A 24,572-nucleotide genomic window follows, 5' to 3' on the forward strand; every position below is an offset into this window, starting at 1 on the left:
ACGTTCAAAAAGATTTTTTTATCCGTCCAACTTTCCTACGACATTAGTTATATAATTTTATTTTCTGGACATAATAAAAACTAATTACCGTACATATTTAAATTTTCAGATTTTTGATAGATTGAAGAGAGAACAAAAAGATGTCGAAAAAAAAATTATTCTGATAGAAGGTGACATGAGTCAATTGAATTTAGGATTGTCAGAGAAAGACCGCGAACGCATTAAAAATACCGATTTTATTTTCCATAGTGCAGCATCCGTGCGTTTTAATGATAATATTCGTTTTATAGTTAATACGAATATTAGAGGAACAAGGGATCTTCTCTTGCTTGCACAGGAGATGACAAGTTTGAAGGTACTGTTTTCTAATTAAACCATCTATATAAAATCACGTTCGTTTAAGCGTTATTCCCTAAGTGATCCTTTTACTTAGACATTGAAATTACTTAAATAATAAATTGGTCTAATATATCAATAAATTTTTTCTTTAGGCCTTTGTTTATATATCAACGGCATATTCGCAGTGTGTATATAGTAAAATCGAAGAAAAATTCTATATGCCACCTATAAAGACAGAAGACATAATTAAATTGACAGAGATTTTGAGCGAAGATCAATTAGATTTAATTACCCCAAAGTAATAAAACAAGAAGACTATTGCTTTTTTTTAGAACTTAGTCGATTAGCAAATTCGTTAATTTTACAGGTTGCTTGGTAATTGGCCAAACACCTACGCATATTCAAAGGCAATCTGTGAAGATACTATACGGCAATATTCTAATGGAATTCCTACTTGCATCGTTCGGCCATCCATTGTTATCTCAACGGAAAAGGAACCAATCGCCGGTTGGATAAACATATGAATGGACTAACAGGTGTTGTTTTTGGTGGTTTTACTGGTGTTCTTCACACGTTATATTGTAATGAAAACTTTATTTGCGATATAATTCCTGCCGACTATGTTGTCAACAACATTATTGCTGCCGCATGGGACGTTGCACAAGAACGGTCATTTTTTACTTCTTTTTTGAATAATCTCTAAAATGAATTTTAAGTTCAACTTTTGAAATAACGTTTACAAATAATAAGAAAAAGCTATTATTGTAGGTCCATACCACAGATTATTAATCTCTCCAACAGTAACAATAAATATTTGCCCGTTAACGAAGAGATTCCAATTTATAATGTTGTTTCTTCAGTTCAAAAACCAATTACTTGGGGTATTATAGAAAATTATTTGCAAGATCATGGGCTTAATTATCCATCGAAAAATATGTTATGGTATTACACCCTATGGTTTAACCATAACTATTCTTTCCATATTTTTTTGACAATTTTTTTGCACTGGATACCAGCAATTATAATGGACTCGTTTGCTTATCTTAGTGGAAGAAAGCCAAGGTAATATCTGATATTATTTAAGATTAACAAGAAACTTATTATTCGTCGAAAAAAAAGAGCATTAATAAATTTATTGTACATTTGTTCAGATTGCTTAAAATCTACAGGAATATAGAAAAGTTTAAATATGTAATCAATTTCTTTACATTTAACGAATGGGAATTTACGAACGATAAAGTTTTGAAATTATGGGACAAGTTATCTGTAGTCGATAAACATAACTTCTTTTTTAATGTTTCTGATATTGATTGGGATTGTTTTTCTGATACTTACATAAAGGGACTTCGAGTATTTTTACTTAATGACCCAATGGAGACGGTTGAAGAATCAAAACCATTTTATAGAAGGTAACTTTTTGAAAATCTATTGTTTATAACAAATATTATTTATCCCTATTTAATATTTAATCATTTTTCTTATTATTTACAGACTAAAAATAGCTCATAATACGATGAAATGGTTGCTTTGTGCCTTGATTCTTTGGATCTTTTATTCGTTATTAAATTCACTTTTTTCTTCAATATTTTCTTTCTAACAATCTGTGAAAAACAAAAATAAAGAGATCCTTTCATAATTCATTCTTTTAGATAGAATAAGGTAATTTTTTGCTCATAGCATTAGTAGTTTTCCCTATACCTTAAACATTTTTTTGCAATCAGACGTGTTAACTCTTTATACGTACGAAAAGATATCTCCAATTTAAATATTATAGAAAGTATCTAAACATTTTAATTATAGTTAAATATTTATAACGGCTGATTTATTAAATTAAACTAAAAATATTGATAGTGAATTAGCAATCAAATATGACAAATAAATGATGTTAGACAAATCAAAATATTTTAATCAACTTTGTATATAAATTTGTGTACTAATAGTACTAATATATTTAGGTTTAATATACTATATAATAGAAATTTACAATGCCTATTACGTAGAAGAGGGTAAAAATTATCGAAATCTAGCTAATAAAAAGCTAAAAGATTCAGAGCCTACAGTGCAAAGGAGACAAAGTTTTGACATGTTTTCGAAAGGTTAAAATATGTTCATACTTACAAGGAATAAAGGAAGTAATACTTATATACAATTAAAATGTACTTTGTCTACTACGAATAGGACAACTAAAAACTTTGCATATTTTTCCTAGTAAATAGCGCAACATGTTTATCCGGCTAATAATATTTAAATTAGTAATAAACGTCAGTAAGAAGTGATGAAAGATTTTATAAACTTATTTTTTATTTATTCAATGTGAAAAACCGATCTTAACCATCGACATATTTAGACTTCTATTAAAAATTGAAAAAAAAAACGATAAAACTTTGTTTCGAGCGTTATGATTAAATTCCTTTTTATAGTATATATAGTTATAGGTAATCTATTGATACATTATGTATTTATTATTTTATCGTCTTTTATATTATATTAGTTTAGATGTATATTATTAGGTGTACAAATAAGTTTCCGCCGTTTTTTTTATTAAAAATCAAGTATTTATTCTAGAAGAATGGTAATTTTAAGGTTATTTAAAATACTGTCCATCACTTGCAATGACTTTTTCCCATCTCTCAGGCAACATTCGGATCCCACGTCGGAAGAACTCCTTGTCTTTTGAGGCTATCCACGAATCAACCCAATTTTTGGTATCTTCATATGATTTGAACCGCTGCTCCGACAGAGCATGTGCCATGGACCGAAATAGGTGATAATCGGACGGTGCAATATCTGGTGAATACGGCGGGTGGGGTAACACTTCCCAATCAAGTTTTTCCAAATACTTTTTCACGGGAGCCGCTACATGTGGACGAGCATTGTCATGCAGGAGAATAATTTTTTCGTGTCTAGAATAGTATTGAGGGCGTTTTTCCTTCAGAGCTCGGCTCAATCTCATTAATTGTGTTCGATAGAGGGCTCCGGTGATTGTTTCGCTCGGATTAAGGAACTCATAATACGCTACACCCAGCTGATCCCACCAAATACACAGCATGAGTTTTTTTCCGTGAATATTCGGTTTTGCTGTTGATGTTGACGCATGGCTTGGTAATCCCCATGATTTTCTTCTTTTTGGATTATCATAATGTATCCATTTCTCGTCACCAGTGATGATACGATGTAAAAAATCCTTTTTTTTATGTCTAGCAAGCAGTATTTCACTTAAGCATAATCGGCGTTCAATATCTCTCGGCTTTAATTCGTACGGAACCCAATTTCCTTGTCTATTAATCATTCCTAATGATTTTAAACGATGTGAGACTGCTTGCTGAATGACTTCTAATGTTACAGCAAGTTCTTTTTGTGTTTGAGATGAATCTTCCTCCAATATTTCCTCCAATTCTGCATCCTCGTAAATTTTTGGCCTTCCACTGCGATCTTTGTCTTCTACGTCGAAATCACCGTTTTTAAACTTTTGAAACCTCTCACGACACGTTCTCTCACTCAAAGCAGTCTCACCATATGCTTCTACGAGCAATCGATGCGCCTCAGCAGCAGATTTCTTTATATTAAAGAAGTAAACTAATATTTCTCGCAAATGACGCTTATTTGGCTCAAATTTGGACATTTTCAACTAAAAAAAATTATATTTTACCAATATGAAATCAATAATATTATTAGGTTATGTTGTTCTTAAACGTCCAAACTAATTTTTAGGCAGGATATCATCTGCGAAAGTTAACGGAAACTCCGCGCCGCGCTATCTACATTAAAACGGCGGAAACTTATTTGTACACCTAATATTTTATCGTCTTTTATATTAGTCTAGATGTATCTTAACATGCGGGATAATTGGAGTAATTTGAGATGTTATCTCGGAGATTATTGAAGTTATATTTTGTTTTGTTACGTTAAAGAAGTATAACTTCTGACGTGCGTACATAAGAACACACATGTGCTTTTGTTGATGTTACAACAGAAATAAAATCTTTCACAAATATGCCATTTCTATTACCAGAGATAGTGTCGGATTCAGACCGTCCGAGTTCTGTCCCATGTCAGGAGAAGCCTAATGAAACCGGTCCAAGTACGGGGAACCTGTCGACTAATAAGCCTCCTATTTATCATTACAACATACTACAGGCGAGAGTGATAATATACTTCTGCACTTACTTGAAATCTACATCGCAGTGCTTTATTTGAAAGTAGGATGAGGATGAAGATGCGAGAAAAACCCCGCTTCGTTGTCCAGCGTGTGCAATAGATAGAAAAAAATAATAATTTATAAAACAATAATTAAACCAATTAGGACCTATACAATACCGCTATAGGGTATAGCAGTAAAAAGTCACATTGCCAAGCTCGAGGCTAATCAATCCATAAACCCCCTACGCACAATTGTGAATGCTCCATGGTACGTCCGTAACGAAGAGATAAGGAAGCACCTATATATTCCTTCGATATAGGAAGAAATAAACAAGAAAACTTGCAAATATAAAAGAAGAATTGATACACACATAAACCTGCTAGACAACGATAACTAAAACAAATATAGGTCATTTCATCAAATAAGTACATTTTTACGGGGCGACCCTCGCGGATTAGGTTTAAAATTTGTGGAGGTGTTCTCTATAATAAGAAAAAAATTTCCTACAAGTTTCAGCTTTTAATATGCAGCGGTTCTGAAGTTATGATTTTTTGAAATTTTGAAGAAAAATTTTTTTTAACTTTTTTATTAATTTTTCTGATGAGGAATACTTGTTTATTAAAATCCACGGAAAATCGTATCTTGTGGGAAAAATTCTCAGCTTTTGAATGAAAATATCCATTTTATCATAAACACATCAGAAGACCCTTTAAAATCCAATTAAAGTGGAAGAATTGATTTTTCTCGATGTGCGGCTCAAGGTACTTCGAATTTGACTTTTTTTTCCGAAAGATCGGAGTTTTTGACACAAAATATATGGTTTTCACGATGTGCATATTTTTTGTTCAATCACAGTTAAATTAAACGTTAAATCCGCTAAGTGTTATACGATTATTCGGGATAGTAAAATAATTTTCTGTTAAATATTTAAAAATTTCAAACTGCTCGCTAAAAAATTGAGCTTATACGATGCAGATGGCGCTCACAACTCTCTCTATTTATTTTTTTCTTGCGAATATTTGTTGACTAATGTCTTTCTGTGGTTGCTTGACAGCTTGAAGTTAACACAAGTATAATTGCTTAAGTTAATAATTATCATTGGACTCCTTTGATTTTTGATCACAATGAGTAAGCGTATAAGATTTAAAAGCAATTTAAAAACAAAAAAGCATTTAGTAATTTATGTTATCATTATGCTGACTTTAGAATCATCGCTGAGTGGCATTTTTTTGCGACTGTCCATGGCAAAGGACTTTGCGACGGGCTTGCAGGTTCAGTAAAACGACATGCTGCTAGAGCTTCATTACAAATGGAAAATAAAAAACATATACTGACACAACAAGATTTGCATTCCTTGGCAATCAAGAATTTTACAGGCGTTGATTTTACTTTCATAACGAATGATGATTATTTAGACAAAAAAATGTGTTAGACGTACGATATTCTTCATCAAAGACGGTAAAGGGTACACAGACATTGCACACTTTTTTATCGATAAATGATGAAATTGGATATACTTTTATTAAAACTGTATCAACATCTGAAAAAAGTTCAAAAATAAAAGTATTTTAATTATAAAGATTTTACGTTTAATTTAATTGTGATTGAACAAAAAATATGCACATCGTGAAAACCATATATTTTGTGTCAAAAACTCTGATCTTTCGGAAAAAAAAGTCAAATTCGAAGAACCTTGCGCCCACATCGAGAAAAATCAATTTTTCCATTTTAATTGGATTTTAAAGGGTCTTCTGATGTGTTTATGATAAAATGGATATTTTCATTCAAAAGCTGAGAATTTTTCCCACAAGATACGATTTTCCGTGGAATTTTAATAAAAAAGTATTCCTCATCAGAAAAATTAATAAAAAAGTTAAAAAAAATTTTTTTCAATTTAAAAAATCATAACTCCAGAACCGCTGCATATTAAAGGCTGAAACTTGTAGAAAATTTTTTCTTATTATAGAGAACACCTCACAAATGTTAAACCTAATCCGCGAGGGTCGCCCCGTAAAAATGTACTTATTTGGTGGAATGACCCATAAATAATAATCACTTTCACTTTTTTTAAATTTTAATTTTTTAATATAATCATCGAAACATTCATACCAAGCTCTCTGGCTTTCTCGCAAACCATACAATGATTTTTTTAATTTACAAACTTTATCTGTTTCGTCCTCATAGCATTTCGGTTGTTTTACATATACTTCTAACTATACATAACCATTTAGAAAAGCTGTTTTTACATTCATTTGCATAAAATTAAGTCATTTTGGCAACATTAAAATAATAATAATTTCTAGGTCTGTATTCTAGATATTGGTGAATCTTCTAATCCTAATAATATCTTCTAATACCTTACTTTGTTGAAAATCTCTCACTAAAATTGTTGCTTTCTCACTATTATCAGATTTATTAGTGTATACCCATTTAAAATCTAATATTTTTTTATCTTTTATATCCTTTAACAAATTTTCACGTTTTGTTCTTAATCAAACAATTTATTTCTTTATTCATAGCTTCTTCCCATAAATGACTTTTATTACAATTTATTGCTTCTTTATAAGTAAAAGGGCTATCAGCGCTCGCAATATTAACATAAATATAATTTGAACTCAAAAGATTTACATTATATCTATCAGGTTTCTTTCATTCTCGCCTGGAACTTCTTGGAAATTCTCTTCCAACATCATCAGAATTTTCATTTACCTCTACTTTTCCATTACTTTCGTTCGATAAAGAATTTTCATCATTTTCAATATTTTCATCGTTGTCATCATCACTATTTTCGTCACAACAGAAACCAATTAAGGTTTTATCACTTTCAATTATATAAACATGTCTATTTCCTACTTTTTTATTATTTGTTAAAACTCTGTATCCTACACGATCATATCCTGATGAAATATATACGTCAGCTTTTCTATCCCATTTCGAATTTCTTTTTATTTCTTGTACTCTTACAGAGTACCAGTTTTTTTCTATTCAAGATTCATCGAAAATATATAATAGGCATAACAATTTATTTCCAGTAGCCTACAAAGAGCATGGTTTATATAAAATGACTAGTTTTATTGACAGGAAAGATTGTTATATTGTAGTGAAAGAAACAGTAGAGGAAAAAGAAAGAAAGATAAACAGAAAGAGAAAAAGAAAACAGAAGAGAAAAAGAAGAAGAAGAACGCAGAAAGAAAGATTTCATAGAATGTTATGCCATGTCAATTTCAAATATTTGGAATATATGTATAAAAAAAAAACTGGTGATTTTACTTATGTATAGTTATACTTATGTATACTTATTTCTATAGGTACATTAGGTATAAATTGTATTAGAATATCCTTATGTTTATTAGACGGCTCTTTTAAATCCTTTTTAAACAACAATCTGTCACAAACTGAGCATGGATGTCCTAATGAATTGCCCAAGAATTTTATTTTAAATTGCTTATGAGCTTGTTTAAATTGATGATAATTGCTATATGGTAAAGAAGGATCTAAATCCATATCAATTTGCTCGCCAGTGGAATGATTAATTACTAACTGGTTTGAAGAGTTAGAATAAATAGATTCGTCTGATTGAGGTAATTCCTGATCCCTGATTGTGTCTTGGTTTAACAAATTGCGTTCTTCATTCGGTACAATGTCTTGATTAGACAATACGTGTATAATCGAAGCATCAGCTAAATATTGATTATTTCGTGCTCGAGATCGTAAACTTTGCTCCATGTTTGTTGATGTAATGTTTTTTGATGTTATACGTTGATGACACGGCATAGAAGAATTGTCCATATGCACATCAGCTTGCACAATAATATAGTTGTGATTGTTATCTTTTGCAGTATACAACGATGCATCTTGAAGAAGTAAAAGTAAAAAATAAAGACCAAATCCCAATTGTATCAAAAGAAGTATAAATTCAAAAATAATAATTAGCAGTACTATTAGTTATTGCTGTGAATTTTAAATTATATAAATTTGTACCGGTAATCATAGGCTGAGCCGATGGTTCAGAAGTCACTAATAAATTCGAAGTCGATGGAGCGCATAAAGTTCCATTCGCAGACAATTGGTTTTCTTGAAGAAATAAATGTCAAATAAATGTCAAAAAATAAAATAAATGTAATAACTTAAAATAACTTCAAATAACTTTAAAACATAAAGATCAAACAAAAAGAAAAAATAATTAGCAATAATATTAGTTATTGCTGAGACATTTAAATTATTTAAATTTGTACCAGTAATCACAGGCTTAGCCGATGGTTCGCAAAGTAAATTAGAAGTTGACGGAGTACATAAAATTTCATTCGCAGGCAATTCATTTGCTTTTTGAATCATTTTTCTTCGCAGCCAATGAACCCTACAACGTTTTGCATTAGCGCGCATTATGTTTTCCTTATTTTCCTCATTATTTTCCTTATTTTCCTGATTCCTTTTCCTACGAAGACGATAATCTCTACATTTCTCTGCATTAGTTTTAAGCATATTGAAAACTTAAAAAGAAATTGAAATGTATACTTATCCTTGTCAATAAGAAAGCTGCAAGAGATTATAGTTTAATAATAAATTCAAAATTAAAATAATTAAAATAATTAAAATAATTAAAATAAAATAAATAAATTTTCAACAATAATTAATAACAAATAATAAAATTTAAACTATAGATAAATGTGAACGCTTAGTCTTAATTTTTGTATTGTTGGTAAGGAGAATAGTTGGAGATCTACGTCCGATCGGCACTATTGTTTTATTAATTTAAATCGCAACGTGTCCAGCAACTTTCTGTACGATTTTCTAGCCAATCTTTAGTGAATCTGAAAACTTAAGCCACACAACATTTACTTCTCCATCTTCATTGTATTCAATATGAAATAACTACAATTTTCCCGAATGCCAATATATACTCTACATTTGTAAATAAAATAAAATATAACTGCAATAAAAACTTTAATAAAATAAAGATAATAAATATAATTTAAATAAAATACAATTATTAACAAAATTAATAAAATAAAACAACAAATAAGAAAAAGAAAAACTCTTGGTTAAGTAAATACAAAGTTTAATACTATATTGGCTCGTCAGACAAAAAGCCTTGTAGCTTAAAATCTCTGGTTGATAAATTAAACATAATAAGGAATTGCGGTTTTAACAAAAAATTAAACACGTATCTCATTTCTTGCTCGCTTCGCTAGTATACGGATTCAACAAAAAGGTTCACCTCGTTTATGGAAATATAAGGAATACTTATACTTTTCTTATTTCGTTCTAGCTTAAATCACTTTGTTCGTCGCTTTCTTTGTAAATTCTTCGCTGCTCATCTAAGACGTATCGTCGTAGACGTCCAGTGGAAGAATAGGACGAGTGCTTTGTTTAATAGGCCCAGCAGGGCGCGTGCTTAGCAACGGTTTAAAAAGTGGGGAAGGACGATAAGAAAATTTCGTTATTTTCAATATTTTCGAAATGATTGAGCCGCATATTTCGAATATAAGCAAAGAATCTATAATCTTTATAAATGGTACATAAATCGTTATTACGTTGAGTGTGTTGATGCGACCGATGCCTTAATCGGTACTCCAGTGGATAGTAGTGAATCGAAAAATGCCCTTACGAGTGATATCGAAATTCCTTATTAATGGGAAGGAGGATAGGAAAATAAAGAACACAATAACAACTTTATTTGAGCCCAATCAGTACTAAAAAGTACGCTTTATTTGGCTAGTCAGGGAAAAGCCTTTCGGCATAAAAACCCTGGTTGAAAACGATGAAGAAGAATCCACAAATCCGGATAATTCTGGCCAAGTGCAGGACCCCGCCTTTGTCCCTTGTCGCTGGCCGAACTTAGATGATATGGTATTACGCAATACAAAGAATTCTCCTTGAAGTAGTTCTCGCAAGTCTCAGCTAGATGAATTTCGAGCGATGAATCCAGAGTGACAACAGGCGCAAAAACGCGCTGGCTTTTATACCAAAAGGCGATGCAATGCTGCACCAATCACCGAAAAGTCCGAGCATAACGCGGCTGTCGATACATATGATTGGCGTAATAAATGTAGTGGGAGAACGCGAGCTAGAATAAAGAAAGAGCCCTTGCAGGCATCTTAGCGCTACCGTGGTTACCACTAAAAACAACGATATTGCTTTGTTGCACGCGTCTAACGCTTTGGCAGGGCCGTACGCGCCTAGGTGCTTCGCCCTACTCACTCGTTGCGCGGGATACGCAACATACCCCCCCATCCCTTGAACGGGCACCGTTCAAAATTTAAAAACCAAAATGCGCACACTTAAATACAAATTATAAACTATATATACATACTGTTAACCGCATATTACAATACATATTCAGTAATTAACGCGACTGAATTACAAAAAAGAAAAATTTTTTTTTTTTTTTTTTTTTATAAATCGCTTGGCAAAGGAGAAAGACGTTTAATACCGCGCTTTACAAGACCGTTGGCAGTTTTTACGCTCGCCACGCGTGCTATACCGTCGGCTCCTTCATGTACTTCCGCGATACGTCCTAATGACCATTTGAGTGGAGGGGAATTATCTTCTCACAAGATGACTAGTGTACCCGGACTTTTTTTGTCTGCTGTGCTTCTGTGCCATTTTTTACGGACCGTCTGCTCGTTCAAATATTCCTTATTCCATTGGTTCCAAAAATACTGTCTCATCTGCTGTACGTGCTGCCATTGTGACAGGCGCCCGGATGGTATATCCCTGTATTCGTCTTCTGGCAAACTCGTAAACGAATTTCCAATTAGAAAATGCCCAGGTGTAAGAGCGTGCAAATTATTCGGGTCATTAGACAGAGGCGTGATAGGACGCGAGTTAAGAATCGCCTCTAACTCGAGGACGTATGTTAATAATGCCTCGTAAGATAGCAATGTCTCGCCTATAATTCGAACTAAATGATATTTAAATGATTTTACGGCCGCCTCCCATAGACCTCCAAAATGGGGGGAACGGGGTTGGATGAAATGCCACTTGATTCCTTCATTTACCAAACTTCGCAAGACGCGCGCTTCTAGTTCGTTCGCCGCACCTACGAAATTAGTCGCGTTGTCGGAATATATGTCCGAATATTTTCCACGGCGTGCCATAAATCTACGCAAAGCTGCTAAAAATGCTTCAGTCGTTAGATCATTCACGAGTTCTAAATGAACGGCCTTGGTGCTAAAGCAGACGAATACCGTCACATATATTTTCGCGCGACCACGGTTCCGGTGTTGCTTTTCCTTGATGAATAACGGACCGCAGAAATCTACGCCGGTGTGGATAAACGGACGATTCGGTAGAAGACGACTGGCAGGTAGATCACTCATAGGATATTGCGGCGTAGCGGGTTTTAAACGTCGACAAGTAATGCATTTATATATTACGCGCTTAACGCTACTTCGCCCATTTATTGGCCAAAACGATTCGCGAAGTGCGTTCAAAGTGGCTTGCGTACCACCGTGCCCTATTTGATGGTGCTTTTCGCGTATTATCGCGTTTGTAATTGTATGGTCTTTCGGCAATAATGCGGGATGCCTTTGCTCGTATGGCAAGTTGCTCCTTGCCAATCTACCTCCAACTCTTAATATTCCTAAATTGTCTACAAACGGGCTAAGTACGGAGAATGATGCGCAAACCTCTTTACCGGACTTGATTAATTTGATGATCTCGGGAAATGCTTCTTCCTGTATCAATCTAATCGCGATTATTTCTGCGCCTTTCAATTCGTCCACGGTTAACTCACCCATTATTCTTTTCTCTTTTAAATTGCGCGAGTTACGTGCGAATCTAACGCAATACGCGATAATGCGCTTTAACCCTTTAACTTACAAAGACGCCTCAGAGGCGTCGCAAGGTTTTGGGGCCAAAAACGAATAAGACGCCTCAGAGGCGTCGTAATTCTACCGGGCGAAAAAAACAAAACATTTCAGAATATTGTTTGGGCGGCCGTTCCAAATATGAATATAAGAATATTTTTCGTAACTCTAGTTTTACACTTTCTTACTCTGATATTCTTTCTCTCTACCTTGATTCTTTTCCCTCTTCACCCTTATACTCTGTTACTGTGTAATAAAGGTAAAAAATTTTTATTTGCAGCTTACATGAAGTGAAGAATATTTGTCGGATCGATTTGAAATTTTCAGAGAATATACTTAAATATATGTACATTCCGAAAATGAAAAAAACAAAAATCGATTTTTTTTAAATTCTAACTGCGTATAATCCCTTAAAATAAAAATGTTATTAATAATGGATTATTCAATTTGCAACAATAAGTCTTTTTTTGTTTAATAACCAACTAACCGTAATTATTTATCAAACATCTTGCGAAGTTAATTGTACCGCGCACGTGTATATACAAATCATAGGAAGTTTGAGATTAGTACAGTTTCGAGCGCTGAGCCAAGCTTGTGTTTATGTCGCTGCGCGCGACCGACTGGTGTCGCTTTAGGCCCGCACAGTTGGAAATTCGATCGTAAGGGAAAGGGTTAATTTGACGAACGAGGAGTACCGTCTAAATAGTTCGAACGGAGTAGCTACCTTTGCGTGAGTTACAATCCTTTTCTTTTCCGGGATTTCGATTGGTTCTAATCTACTATGCGGCCAATTTGATTCCGGCTGGATAAGCCATACAGGACCGGACTTCCAGAGCTTACTTTCACGGAGTTCGGCAGGTGTAACGCCGCGAGAAATTAAATCCGCGGGGTTATGTTCGGACGATACATGACGCCACAGCTCGCGAGCTGTGCTCTCTTGAATTTCAGCTACGCGATGTGCTACGTAGGTTTTTAACGTGTGAGGCGGAGTGTTGAGCCAATGCAAAACTACCGTAGAGTCCGCCCAAAATATTGTACGGCAGAAATCATTTCTATGCAAAGCGTTTTTAGTGGCCTTAAAGAGACGCGAGAGTATTAAGGCGCCGCAAAGTTCTAGTCGCGGAAGCGATTGCGTTTTAAGCGGCGCTACCTTGGATTTGGCGCAGACTAATCGTTAAGTGGGATTTTTTCCTAACGTTTTAACATAAATGCACGCGCCGTAAGCCCTTTCGCTCGCGTCACAAAAACCATGCATTTCCATTTCTTCTCCATCACCTGCTACGTTGCGCGCGAACCTTATCTCCTCGAGCGTGTGGAGATTTTGGCGGAACTCCTGCCATATTTTATATATATCGGCGGGGACATCTTCGTCCCATGTTGATTTTAATTGCCATAGCCGTTGCATCATCATTTTCGCGTTGATTACTACCGGTCCTAATAAACCTAGCGGGTCGAATAACTGAGAAATTTCGGACAATATAACACGCTTAGTAACCTTCGATGGATCAGCTGCTCGCTTTACCGTATAGCCTATGTTGTCTTCGGCCGCGTTCCAATTAACACCTAATGTTTTTATCGTTCCTGACGAATCTAAATTTATGATGTTATTATCTGCGGTATCTAAGTCCTTTAGAATCTCGGCGCAATTTGACGCCCATTGCCGCAAATGCATGCCTGTCCCTGCGGTTATACTTATTAACTCGTCGCGGACTTGCTTCGCTTCCCTAACCGTACGCGCTCCGGTTAACAAGTCGTCTACATAGAAATCTTCTTTAAGCGCGATGGCAGCTCTCGGGAATCTGTTAAATTCGTCGCTCGCGAGTTGATGTAACGTACGCGTTGCTAAAAACGACGCGGAGGCAGTTCCATAGGTTACTGTATTTAATCTATATGTTTTCACGGGATCACTTTCCTGTCGACGCCACAGTATAGTTTGATATTTGCGATCGCGCGGATCAATTATTATCTGCCGATACATCTTCGCGATGTCCGCGGTAATAGCAATAGCATGTGATCTAAATCTTACTAAAAGTGCAAATAGATCCTCCTGTATGGTTGGGCCAACCATTAATTCAAAGATTTCCTGTTGCTGGTTTTTGCCGACGCGTCGAACACTACTCGCAATTTGGTCGTAATACTAGTATGCTTTAATACAGCATGATGCGGTAAATAGAATCTATCTTCGTGGGGTCCCCCTTCTATCCTTGTCATGTGCCCTAGTTCTTCATATTCGGATAAGAATTTAATATATTCATCTCTAATTTTCGGCTTGCGCGATAATGATCGCTCTAATGCGTGAAATCTTCGTAACGCGCTCGTATACGAATCTCCTAACTGATTTTCTTCCTTAAAGGGCAATCTCACTATATATCTGCCAGTATCATCCCGTCGCGTGTTGCTTCTGTAATGTGCTTCGCACAAATTTTCCTCGTGCGACCTAATACTACTCTCAGCTACTTCCTCAATTTTCCAGAATTTTTCCAATTGTGAGTTCAAATCTACCGTGGCCGTGTGGCAATTAACGCTCTGCGGAGTGCGCGTAGCTCCTGTGCTCATAACGAGCCATCCTAGTACAGTTCCTTGTGCCATTAAATTTTCATTCAACCTAATGCTCTGACCTGCGCGCCATAGTGAAGCAAAAATCTCGACACCGAGAATCGCGTCGATATTCGCGGGCTCATAAAACTTGGGATCTGCCAATTGGATCCCTGCCGGTATAGTCAATTCTTCTTGCGGAATTCGTTGCGAAGGCAACCTATTCGTTACAGTTCTTATAATAAGAATTGTAATTCTAACGCGAAATTTTCTGTTCGCGATTTCAACGTTGCTAAGATTGCCTGTTTGACTCTAGTTTCCGTTTGGTTTACGCCAGAAATGGGTACATTCACGTCCCGTTTGGCTATTCGCAGAAGATTCGCGAACCGGATCGTTAAGAAATGTGCTTCGGAACCCGAATCCAGGAGCACACGACACTCGTGCGGCCTGCCGTCGCGATCCAGCAAATGCACCATTGCAGTTAGTAACAGCGCGGGTGCCTGCGAGTGATGGAGCTCTACATGTGCATTCTGCACCGCCGACGCCGTTCGAACGCAACAATTCGTGATGCCCGCCGCTGCACCTTCTGCAACGGCCTCTCTCACATGTAACAACTCATGATGCCTGCCCTTGCACTTTCTGCAGCAGTCATTCTTAACACATGTGTATACGCGGTGACCAGCTTGTAAACAATTCAACACAAATTGGCGTTAACCACGATTCTTCTGCGCTCCTCGGGCTCGGCTCTCAGTAGCTGCTCACACTCCGATGTGTTATGCCTCTCGCGACATATGCCACACGAGACAGTCGCGCTTGTGGAATACGCTTGAACTTGTCCTCGGTCGGAAATTCGCGGCCAATTTCGCGGAGAATTAAACCGCGGCTCGTTACGCATCAAATTCCTTGAGCGAAAATTTCTCTCGGGTCCTAACGGTGCGTTCCTTCTGCTATTGTTAATTCTTTTAGAATGTTCTGCCGGCTGGGAGTTTACTAGCGCATTTCCCCGATCGCGCAAAAATATCACAAATTCGTCTACCGTCGGTAAAGCATCTCGGGAATACCGTTGTTCCCATTGAAGCCGTGTTGCAGGATCCACTCGCGAAAGATGTGCGGCAATAGCAAATTGATCGACAAACACTTTTTTAGTCGCTACTAAAGCCCTATAATTTGCGCTTAGCGCATCGGACGCGGCAATTAAAGACGAGGGAAATTCACTGTCAATAGGGGGACCCTCTAAAATAGCTCGTACGTGCTTATTTATTAATATTAACGGATTGTCATAGCACTCGACTAAGGTCTTCCACGCAATCGGATAATTATCCGCGGTAATTTCCAAAACTCTTATTTTCTCCGCGTTCTCTTCTCTTTATTCTCCCGATAAACATGATTTCAAATATGCAAATTTTTGTATATCGCGAATCGCGGGATTATCTCCTATCACCGATTGAAACGTGTCCGCAAAACTCGGCCATTCCTCATGCTGCCCGTCAAAACGAGGTAATTGTACCGCCGGTATTCTGTAAATGCTATCTACGGACGGATTGCTAACCGTTGTGCTAACTGGAGACAATAGATTCGTAGTAGGCGCATTTGTGTCTAAAGTGGCTACCGATTCAGCTCTATTAATGATCAATTCCGCCTCCGCCTTGGCGTCGATGACTGACTCGACATGATTGTGAATTTCGTCAACCAGCGTTCCCATCGTTTCACCGTAAGTCTTTTCTATCAACTCCTCTAATATTGCCACATTCTTATCAACTTTGGAAATTCTAAGCTTTAATTTCATTATATCGCGCGGGTTGGTATATGGTACATATAACATCCTATAGATAATTTGTTGTAAAACTATCAAAGACATAACCTCTTTATTCTGATAGAAAATTTAGTTTTTATTATACGCTGTGGGAAAGTTACCTAGGTTTTTGTTATAAGGGCTATAAAATGCGAACGTTTAGAGATCTTATAGATATCTAATTCCTGCAAATCAAGAACACTGCTAAAATATTTTAATAAACGAAATAAGGCAAGTTATTTTTAATGCGAAAAAAATGCTAAAGAATAAGAAATAATTTCGATTGTTAATAGTACACAGACAACTTTCGCCGAAAACATATCGCATTGGAAACAAAAAGTACCCTTAACAAAATTTTAATATATTACATCGTTTAGGAAATGCCTGGTAATAACATCAAAGATTTCGCTCTTTTTTTTATAGCAAAAGCAATATTTGTTATTATTTGCTGTAGGTATTTCGCTTTAGGTGTTGAAAACAAGGCTATATACAACGTATTTTTAGATATCTTTTAGAATTCTAAATTGAATTTTCTAGAATTTCGCTGTATATATTTTTTCAGAATAATAGCAGATTTTTCTTCTACGGCGAAAAAAAATACTAAAAGCATGAATTAATTTCAATCGCAGATACAGAAAGCATGTTTTTCGATGGATAATCCTTCTGTACAAGACGAGAAATACTTTTAATTATAAGTAGTTAAATTATATTATATGTTATAAATAATTCGTGGTAAAACTATCAAAAAATACTTCTTTTTTTCGAAAAAAAAACCTTATTTTGAAATATACGCTTTAGGAGTCTTGCCTGGGTTTTCGTTATTTAGCCTATTAAAATGGTAGCTCTAGAGATCTTTTAGGTTATTAATTCGTATTGAACAAGAATGAAGCTTAAATTTTTATTGAACGTAATAAGGCAAGTTTTTTGGAAATGCGAAAATAAAAGTTATAGAGAACTCGAAATAAGCTCTATCGTTGATAGAAGAATGACAATTTTTATCGAAAACACATGGCACTTGAAACAAAATGTACACCTAACACAAAGAAATTTAACTATTATACATCGATCAGGAAATTCTTGGTAATACCTTGAAAGATGTCTTTCATTTTTTAATCGCGAAAGCAATATTTGTGATTATTTGCTTTAGCTGCAGGAGTTTTGCTTGGGGTTTCGTTATTTAGCCTATAAAAAAAGTAACTATGTAGATCTTTTTGATTTGTAGCAAGTATCGAACGAGAATTGTGCTTAAATTCTTATTGAACAAAATAAGGCTAGTCTTTTGGTAATGCGTAAGTAAAGTGCTAGAGAACAAGAAATAAATTCGATCGTTGATACAAAACAGACAATTTCCGTCAATAGCGCATAGCATTAGAAACAAAAAATACTAAATTCTACTATGTACTACTAAATTCTAACATAAAGAAATTTAACTATATTACATCGTTTAGGAAATTCTTGGTAATTCCTTCCAAGATGTTTCCCTTTTTTTAAACGCGAAAGCGCTACTTGTTATTATTTGTTGTAGGTATTTCGCTTTAAGTCTCGATAACAAGACTAAACATGTCGTATGGTAAGATATCTTTTAGAATTCTAAATTGAATTTATTAAGAATATTGATGGAAATTTATTTTTCAGTATAATAGCACATTTTTTTCGATTGCGAAAAAAAAATAATCAAAGCTTAAAATAATTTCGATCGCAGATACAGAAAGAATTTTTTTCCATAGAAAATTCTTTTATACGAGACGAAAAATACCTTTAATACTGTTTATAGAATATAAGACTGGAAGCAATTTGAAATGAATGTCGTAAGTTCGGAGAATTCAACGTATGATTCAGTAAGATAGAAAAGGATAAATAAATCAATCAACACAATATTACGCGATAAAGAGCACTTGCCTCAGCATAAAAACTCTCACGAAGTTTAAAGAAAAGCCGGGGCAAGCGAAGGCTTCATTCAAACAAATAATACAGTAAGTAGTACCCTGTGGATAAGTAAAAGAAAGAACGCATGCACAAACTACGTCGCGAGGTACCCCTTTTTTCATACGCTTGAGAGCTCTTTTACCTTTGTTTCCGCCGCAACGTATTAAGATACAGCAATCTACTTCGATCCGTTATCAGTCCTACCAATATACGATATACTCGTCACCAACAACCTTAACCTGGATTGTAGCCTTTGCAGCAATAACCCTATCCCACGTTTGTAGCCCGGCAAGAACTACAAAGAAACACCGCCGCTCTCATTTAGACAATGTCAATATTAGTTATTTACGTACTGTCTAAAATGGAAACCAGGAAGATTCCTTAAGAGAAGGAGTGTTATTTATCCGAACCAACCCTTTTTTAATTGATTTGGTTGAAAGTCTAAATGTATTATACCCGAGTCCAAGTCACAATAAAAGAACGTCAATATTGTAATTTCTATTTAGATCTAATGAGAAAGAGAGAGGGAAAGAAAAAGAGAAATTTTTAGACAGATGACTAAATCAGTTATTGGTTTATTATCGATCAAAGCGACACGTAGTTATTGATTTTATAAATTTCCTTTAGTTGCAATATCGATCGATAAACAGTTCCGAACTATCGATACGATCGATAAACAGTTTCGAGCTATCGATACGATCGATACAGTTTCGAGCTATCGATACGATCGATAAAGTATCGACTTTATCGGTCGATATTTTCTCTCTTTTTTTTTTCATTGTTTGCATTAGTATACATTAATAAAAAATAATAGACGATCTTTTATTTTATAGTTTATTAATCATTTTTATAAAAGTTATTTTTTGTTATTTGTCGATAATTACTGAACAAGTATTAAATACGTTAGACTTTTATCTACTTTCGTTAGAGAATACTATTTTGTGAGTACATCTAAAAGATTTTAACTTTTATTTGCATTAGAGAATATTTGATCTCATCCAATAAATTTCATGAATAAAAATAAAATTAAGACTTATTTATAATAATATAATTTAGAACTAACTTATCGAATATACAAGATTCAGCATTTGTACATTCATCAAAAATAAACATCGAGTGTATGCTACGGACGGATTCGCTGAGCGTCAGCTGTGTCAGACGGCTCGACCAATCAGAAAGGGCCATCTTTGAAGCGCTAGCAGCGACACCTATAAGCACGCTTGCCGGGCGCCTATTACTTTTGTGGCGTTCTCACAAGACACTCTTTCGTACCTGTTTCTTGACTTCATTTTAAATATATATTATTTTATTATTTATCTTTTTTACACGACTATCTGAAGTTCCTCATCGTAACGCATAATTTGAGTGAATTTAAAGTAATTCCATCGTTCGTTCGGAAATACAGTGCGATTAGGTCAAGGCGGGAAGCAGCGTTTGCAAATGGACGCGGAAGATTCGATGCATGTGCGTTCGTGTTGTCTCGAAAACGTTTTAACGCTGTTATTTCATATACAAGTGAAAAGAAATTATCAATAAGGAGACTAATGTACTCGTTCAATTCGAGAAAAACTTCGTCGAGTGCCTTTGTGCTTAATTATTGGAAAAATCGGATGTAATCCGGAAGACTCGTGGACCGAAGGAAGAGCTCAGAGACACCTTTGTTTGATCAAGGAAATCCTTCTTTCCTGAGAATGACATCAGTGTTTGTCCGATGATAGAGGTCAAGGGAAGTCCTTTTAAAAGTATTTATCGAAATGAAAAATTTTCCCCTTTTGAGGTTATGGTATTCAATAGAGGGCGTCACAGCGCCAGATTGCAAGCAGAGGTTGGTCATCGTTTCGCGCGCAGGTCTCCCGCGCTTCGAGATCCACGTCCTCCGATTTTTCCATGAAAATTTTATTCCAAATTCATTTACACTCAAACGTTACATATCTAAGGACTAGAGAAGATTTTCTTAAGATTAAATATTTCGAGTGACTTTAAGTTTAATACTTATATCGGATTAGAGTATCAGGGAAGACGACGTGCATTATGGCGATCGAGTGTGCCTGAACTTCGCGCGCTACCATCATTTTCGGTATTTTATAGACAATATTGTTCGATCAAATTTCGCTTTATTATCTTCAATATTTAGAACGATATCGGTCGATTGTATAATAAATACAAACATTAAATAACTCTTGGAAATATATAGAACTTAGCCAAGGTATCTCGGCAAGATGCAACAGACCAGGTGAGTGCTCGACCTTCTGTTCTATTAAAAGTTTTTTCCATTATCTCATTGGTTTTCATTAAGAACAAATTGATACTCATTATAGCGACCTTGGATCACTCTTAGCAAACATTCGATTACTTTTTCTCCCTTAGTTGTGGCTTCAATTTATTTTATATAACCTTCTCTTGTTACTATTCACATATAGAGATTTCTAAAAGAAGAAATGCTATAGCAAATTAATTATAAACTTAACAGAGATATAATAAATGACAAATTATAGTTAAAATTTTCCACATTGCATCCTGTATTGGATGTTTAATTGTTGTACTTAGGTCATTCATTTTTTATACGTTGTCTCAATTATATCTTTATGGTAGGAAAACAGTAGTTGTATAATTTTTTTCTTTTTCATTTATCGACAGCTTACAAGAGAAGAAACCTTCACATACCTATTTGCAATGTGGTAGAGAGATGCAATCGATGAAGCGCAAAAGGAGTACAGCTGAACTTTCTGAAGATTCAGAAAATATATATCCCCCTAGCAAAGTACCAGCATTAACTCACGTGCCATACAATGAGTCTTGTAATGGTGCGCTTTCCATGGAGAATCCATGCACGCCTCTTCAAACATCTCCAACGCCTTTAAAGGAACAGCAGGAGCCAGTAACTTGGTCCGAATTAAAAACGCGACTTGTTTCTTAACACCTTCCGGCTCTAGCAATGGAACAAATAGGTCATCTCCGCTTCCAGTCTTTTCTTGGGCAGATAGTAGGCACGTATGGAGCCGTATGTGTTTGGCAGATCAAAAGACTCATAGTCAAAAAGATTCACATATGTTTCAAAGGCATCCGACATTACAACCACGAATGCGAGCTATATTGTTGGATTGGCTTATTGTAGTATGCGAAGTGTACAAACTACACAGAGAAACTTATTACCTTGCTATGAACTATATAGACAGGTATCTGTCTATTCATCAAAACATACCAGAAAGTCAATTACAACTTATAGGTATTACATGTCTGTTCATAGCAGCTAAGGTACGTATTCTTTATTTACCTTTTTTTTTGCATTAATATCTACTCATTTCAAATACTTTATTTATAAATATAACAATCTAATGAAACATTTAATTTATTTTCAGGTCGAAGAAATTTATCCACCTAAAATAGCTGAGTTTGCATACGTCACTGATGGAGCTTGTACCGAGGAGAGATTTTAAAAAAGAGTTAATCATTTTGAAGGGATTCGGATGGAATCTATCATCCGTGACTGCTTCCGAATGGCTTAATATTTACATGCAAATAGAATGCGGTGATTGGTCTAAGCCCAACGGTTTATATATCCACAATATGGCGGATTACATTATACGCAAGCTGCTCAGCTTTTGGATTTAGCAACTTTGGATGAAGGCAGTTTAAAATTTCCTTACAGCCACCTAGCTGCAGGATGCATTTACCATATACAAGGACGAGAGTGTGCTTTAAATGTGTCGCGTCTTTCTTGGGAACAGTTGGCCCCTTGCGTCAAATGGTTAATCCCATTTGCTAAAACAATATTGGAAGATGGTCCAAATTTTTGTTAAGTTCCACTGTATCTTCTGTAAAATCTAACTCTGGATCTGGACTTAAAGCAACAGTACCTAACATAGTGATAGACGAATCGCATCGAATCCAAACTCATGTTGTAGATCTGAACATGTTAGAGAAAGCGCAACAACGATTGATAGAAGACCTAGAAGAAATAGAAAGTAAAACTGAATCCGATTTAAATAGTAGTCCAACTGAAAATTGTCTTTTAACTCCTCCTTCTAGCGGTCAAAAAAATTATCCATCGACTCCAAGTCATCCACCACAGTTTCGCCCGTAAACATAATAATTATTTGCTAACTATTACTCATCTCTTTGCGAATAATTTTTTTTAAATTTTAGAGTTATTATTTTGAAACAGAAAGAAAGAGATTTATTATTGATAAGAAAAAAAAGCTATGAGAAATGGAGGAGATAGAGAGAGAATGAAAAAAAAAAAAAACACTAACAGCGCTCACGCGATCAAATCTTATGCTCGTGCGTACATTAGTTGTTACATTTTATTTCGTAAATAATATGCATAATGTTAATTCCTTTATGTACATTGATCGATAGATCAAATCTTGAACAGTCGTTTAGTTTGAGATGGTGATTGTTGTAGAAAATAACTCTGTAAAAGGCATTATTATAAGAAAATATCCATTCTGAGCACAAATTTAATGTAATATATATTTAGTATAAATAATAAACATTTACATTTAAAAAAAAAACAGAAAAAAATAAGTGCCTTGTTTTAAAGCAACTTAAACTTAAATAGGAGCCATATTAAATGGTAACTAATCTCTGTAATTATATCCATACAGTAAAGTTTCACGCAACATATACTTTAACAAATCATATTTAATTAATATTGTTCTATTCTTATAAATATTATTATTATTATTAGTATTCTAATACATATACACCATCAAAAAACAAAAAAAAGTTATTCTAGTGCCTATGAAAAATCTTTACTTGTAGTTCTTTTTATTTATAGAAAGAACATTGTTAATAGTATTATATATTATATATTGTAAATAGTATATATAATATAAGCATAATATAAGCGATATATACATATATTATTATTGTACTATGTAATGCGTAATATATAATGTACTATGTAATGCGGTAATATATTAATGTACTATGTAATGCGGTAATATATAATGTGTTGTTCGCGTGTGCAGTTTTATACATATTATATATATAATATATAATAATATGCATAAAAAAAGAAGAAAATTTCGAGTGAGTGGATGCGCGTGAAATTGTGCGAGAGAAATTAGCATGAGTAAATTGACAAATAAGACTTATAACCACCATATCTCGTGGTGATATTTTCACACTGCCGTTCACGTACAAACGTGATTGTTTATACACATTTGTATGAAGCTTGAGAATACATTTGTTAATCTATAGGGTATTCAAAAAAGAGCTTTTACCATTAATCATTGTATTAATAATAATTATAATAATGCCTTATTGTAATAATTCGAACAAATTATTGTATACGATTATAGTATCGCATGAATTAATTCTAAATTTAGTAATAGAAACTTGTAAGAATAATATTATATGTTTAGTTAACATTATATATCTCTTTTTTATATAAACAATAAAAAAATGCAATAAAATTCATACGTAGTGTGGGATGCGAGCACCTCCAAGCCAAACACTTAAAAGGCATTCGTGAGGAGATTGGACGGTGGGCCCTGGATAGCTCAATGGTTAAAGAGCAGTCGCCCGGAAAGCGGAAGACCCCGGGTTCGAGTCCCGGTCCAGTCTGTCCAACGGCCCATTTTTCACGAATCCTATAGTATGAAATTTTGTCGCGCATTATCATTAAGATTCCTAGAAATCTATATTACCGACTGTGAAAATAAAAATACAGCGCCATTGCATTTAAATCAAACAAATAAATCACTCGTTCTGATTGGTCGTTGGAATCATCTTCTTGTTGCAAAATTTGCTGCAGTGTTAGAAAAAGTGTAGTACGGTTATATTTGTATGATATAACATGGAAAAAGAATTAAACGAATCTAATGAGATCAAGTATGTTGTACGGTAAAGAAAATGTATACCTTTATTTATTATATATAGAAAAAGATTTTTCTGAGTGGAGATCATTCTTCTAATCAATTGAAACCTGTTGAGCCTTCGCAAGTACATAGTGTTTAAAAACTCGATATTTAAAAAATTATTTAGTATAAATTAACAAATATCATTAAACAGCAACACGAGA

General features: G+C 34.6%; 3 protein-coding genes and 1 pseudogene across 3 annotated transcripts; 3 read left to right on the top strand and 1 right to left on the bottom strand.

Moving 5' to 3' along the window:
- The first annotated feature begins 175 nt into the window (after nt 1-175).
- Nucleotides 176-863, top strand: LOC122513205 (fatty acyl-CoA reductase 1-like). Its single transcript, XM_043629471.1, has 3 exons — nt 176-355; nt 492-637; nt 707-863. The coding sequence occupies exons 1-3, from the start codon at nt 176-178 to the stop codon at nt 861-863; spliced, it is 483 nt and encodes a 160-aa protein (XP_043485406.1).
- Nucleotides 860-5,912, top strand: LOC122513206 (fatty acyl-CoA reductase wat-like). Its single transcript, XM_043629472.1, has 5 exons — nt 860-1,008; nt 1,108-1,281; nt 1,387-1,401; nt 1,491-1,748; nt 5,687-5,912. Exons 1-5 carry the CDS (start codon nt 860-862, stop codon nt 5,910-5,912), a joined length of 822 nt encoding a protein of 273 aa, XP_043485407.1.
- A 1,217-nt stretch (nt 5,913-7,129) lies between these two features.
- LOC122513207 lies at nt 7,130-14,359 on the bottom strand. The gene is made up of 5 exons (XM_043629473.1): nt 13,540-14,359; nt 13,016-13,458; nt 12,305-12,375; nt 11,036-12,262; nt 7,130-7,262 (listed from the first exon to the last, which is right to left on the bottom strand). Exons 1-5 carry the CDS (start codon nt 14,357-14,359, stop codon nt 7,130-7,132), a joined length of 2,694 nt encoding a protein of 897 aa, XP_043485408.1.
- Nucleotides 14,360-20,763: 6,404 nt separating this feature from the next.
- Nucleotides 20,764-22,723, top strand: LOC122513208 (annotated as a pseudogene).
- Nucleotides 22,724-24,572: the final 1,849 nt, after the last annotated feature.

The sequence above is a fragment of the Polistes fuscatus genome, unplaced genomic scaffold (assembly GCF_010416935.1).
Source record: "Polistes fuscatus isolate 324 unplaced genomic scaffold, CU_Pfus_HIC Scaffold12, whole genome shotgun sequence".
NCBI classification, from domain to species: Eukaryota; Metazoa; Arthropoda; class Insecta; order Hymenoptera; family Vespidae; genus Polistes; species Polistes fuscatus.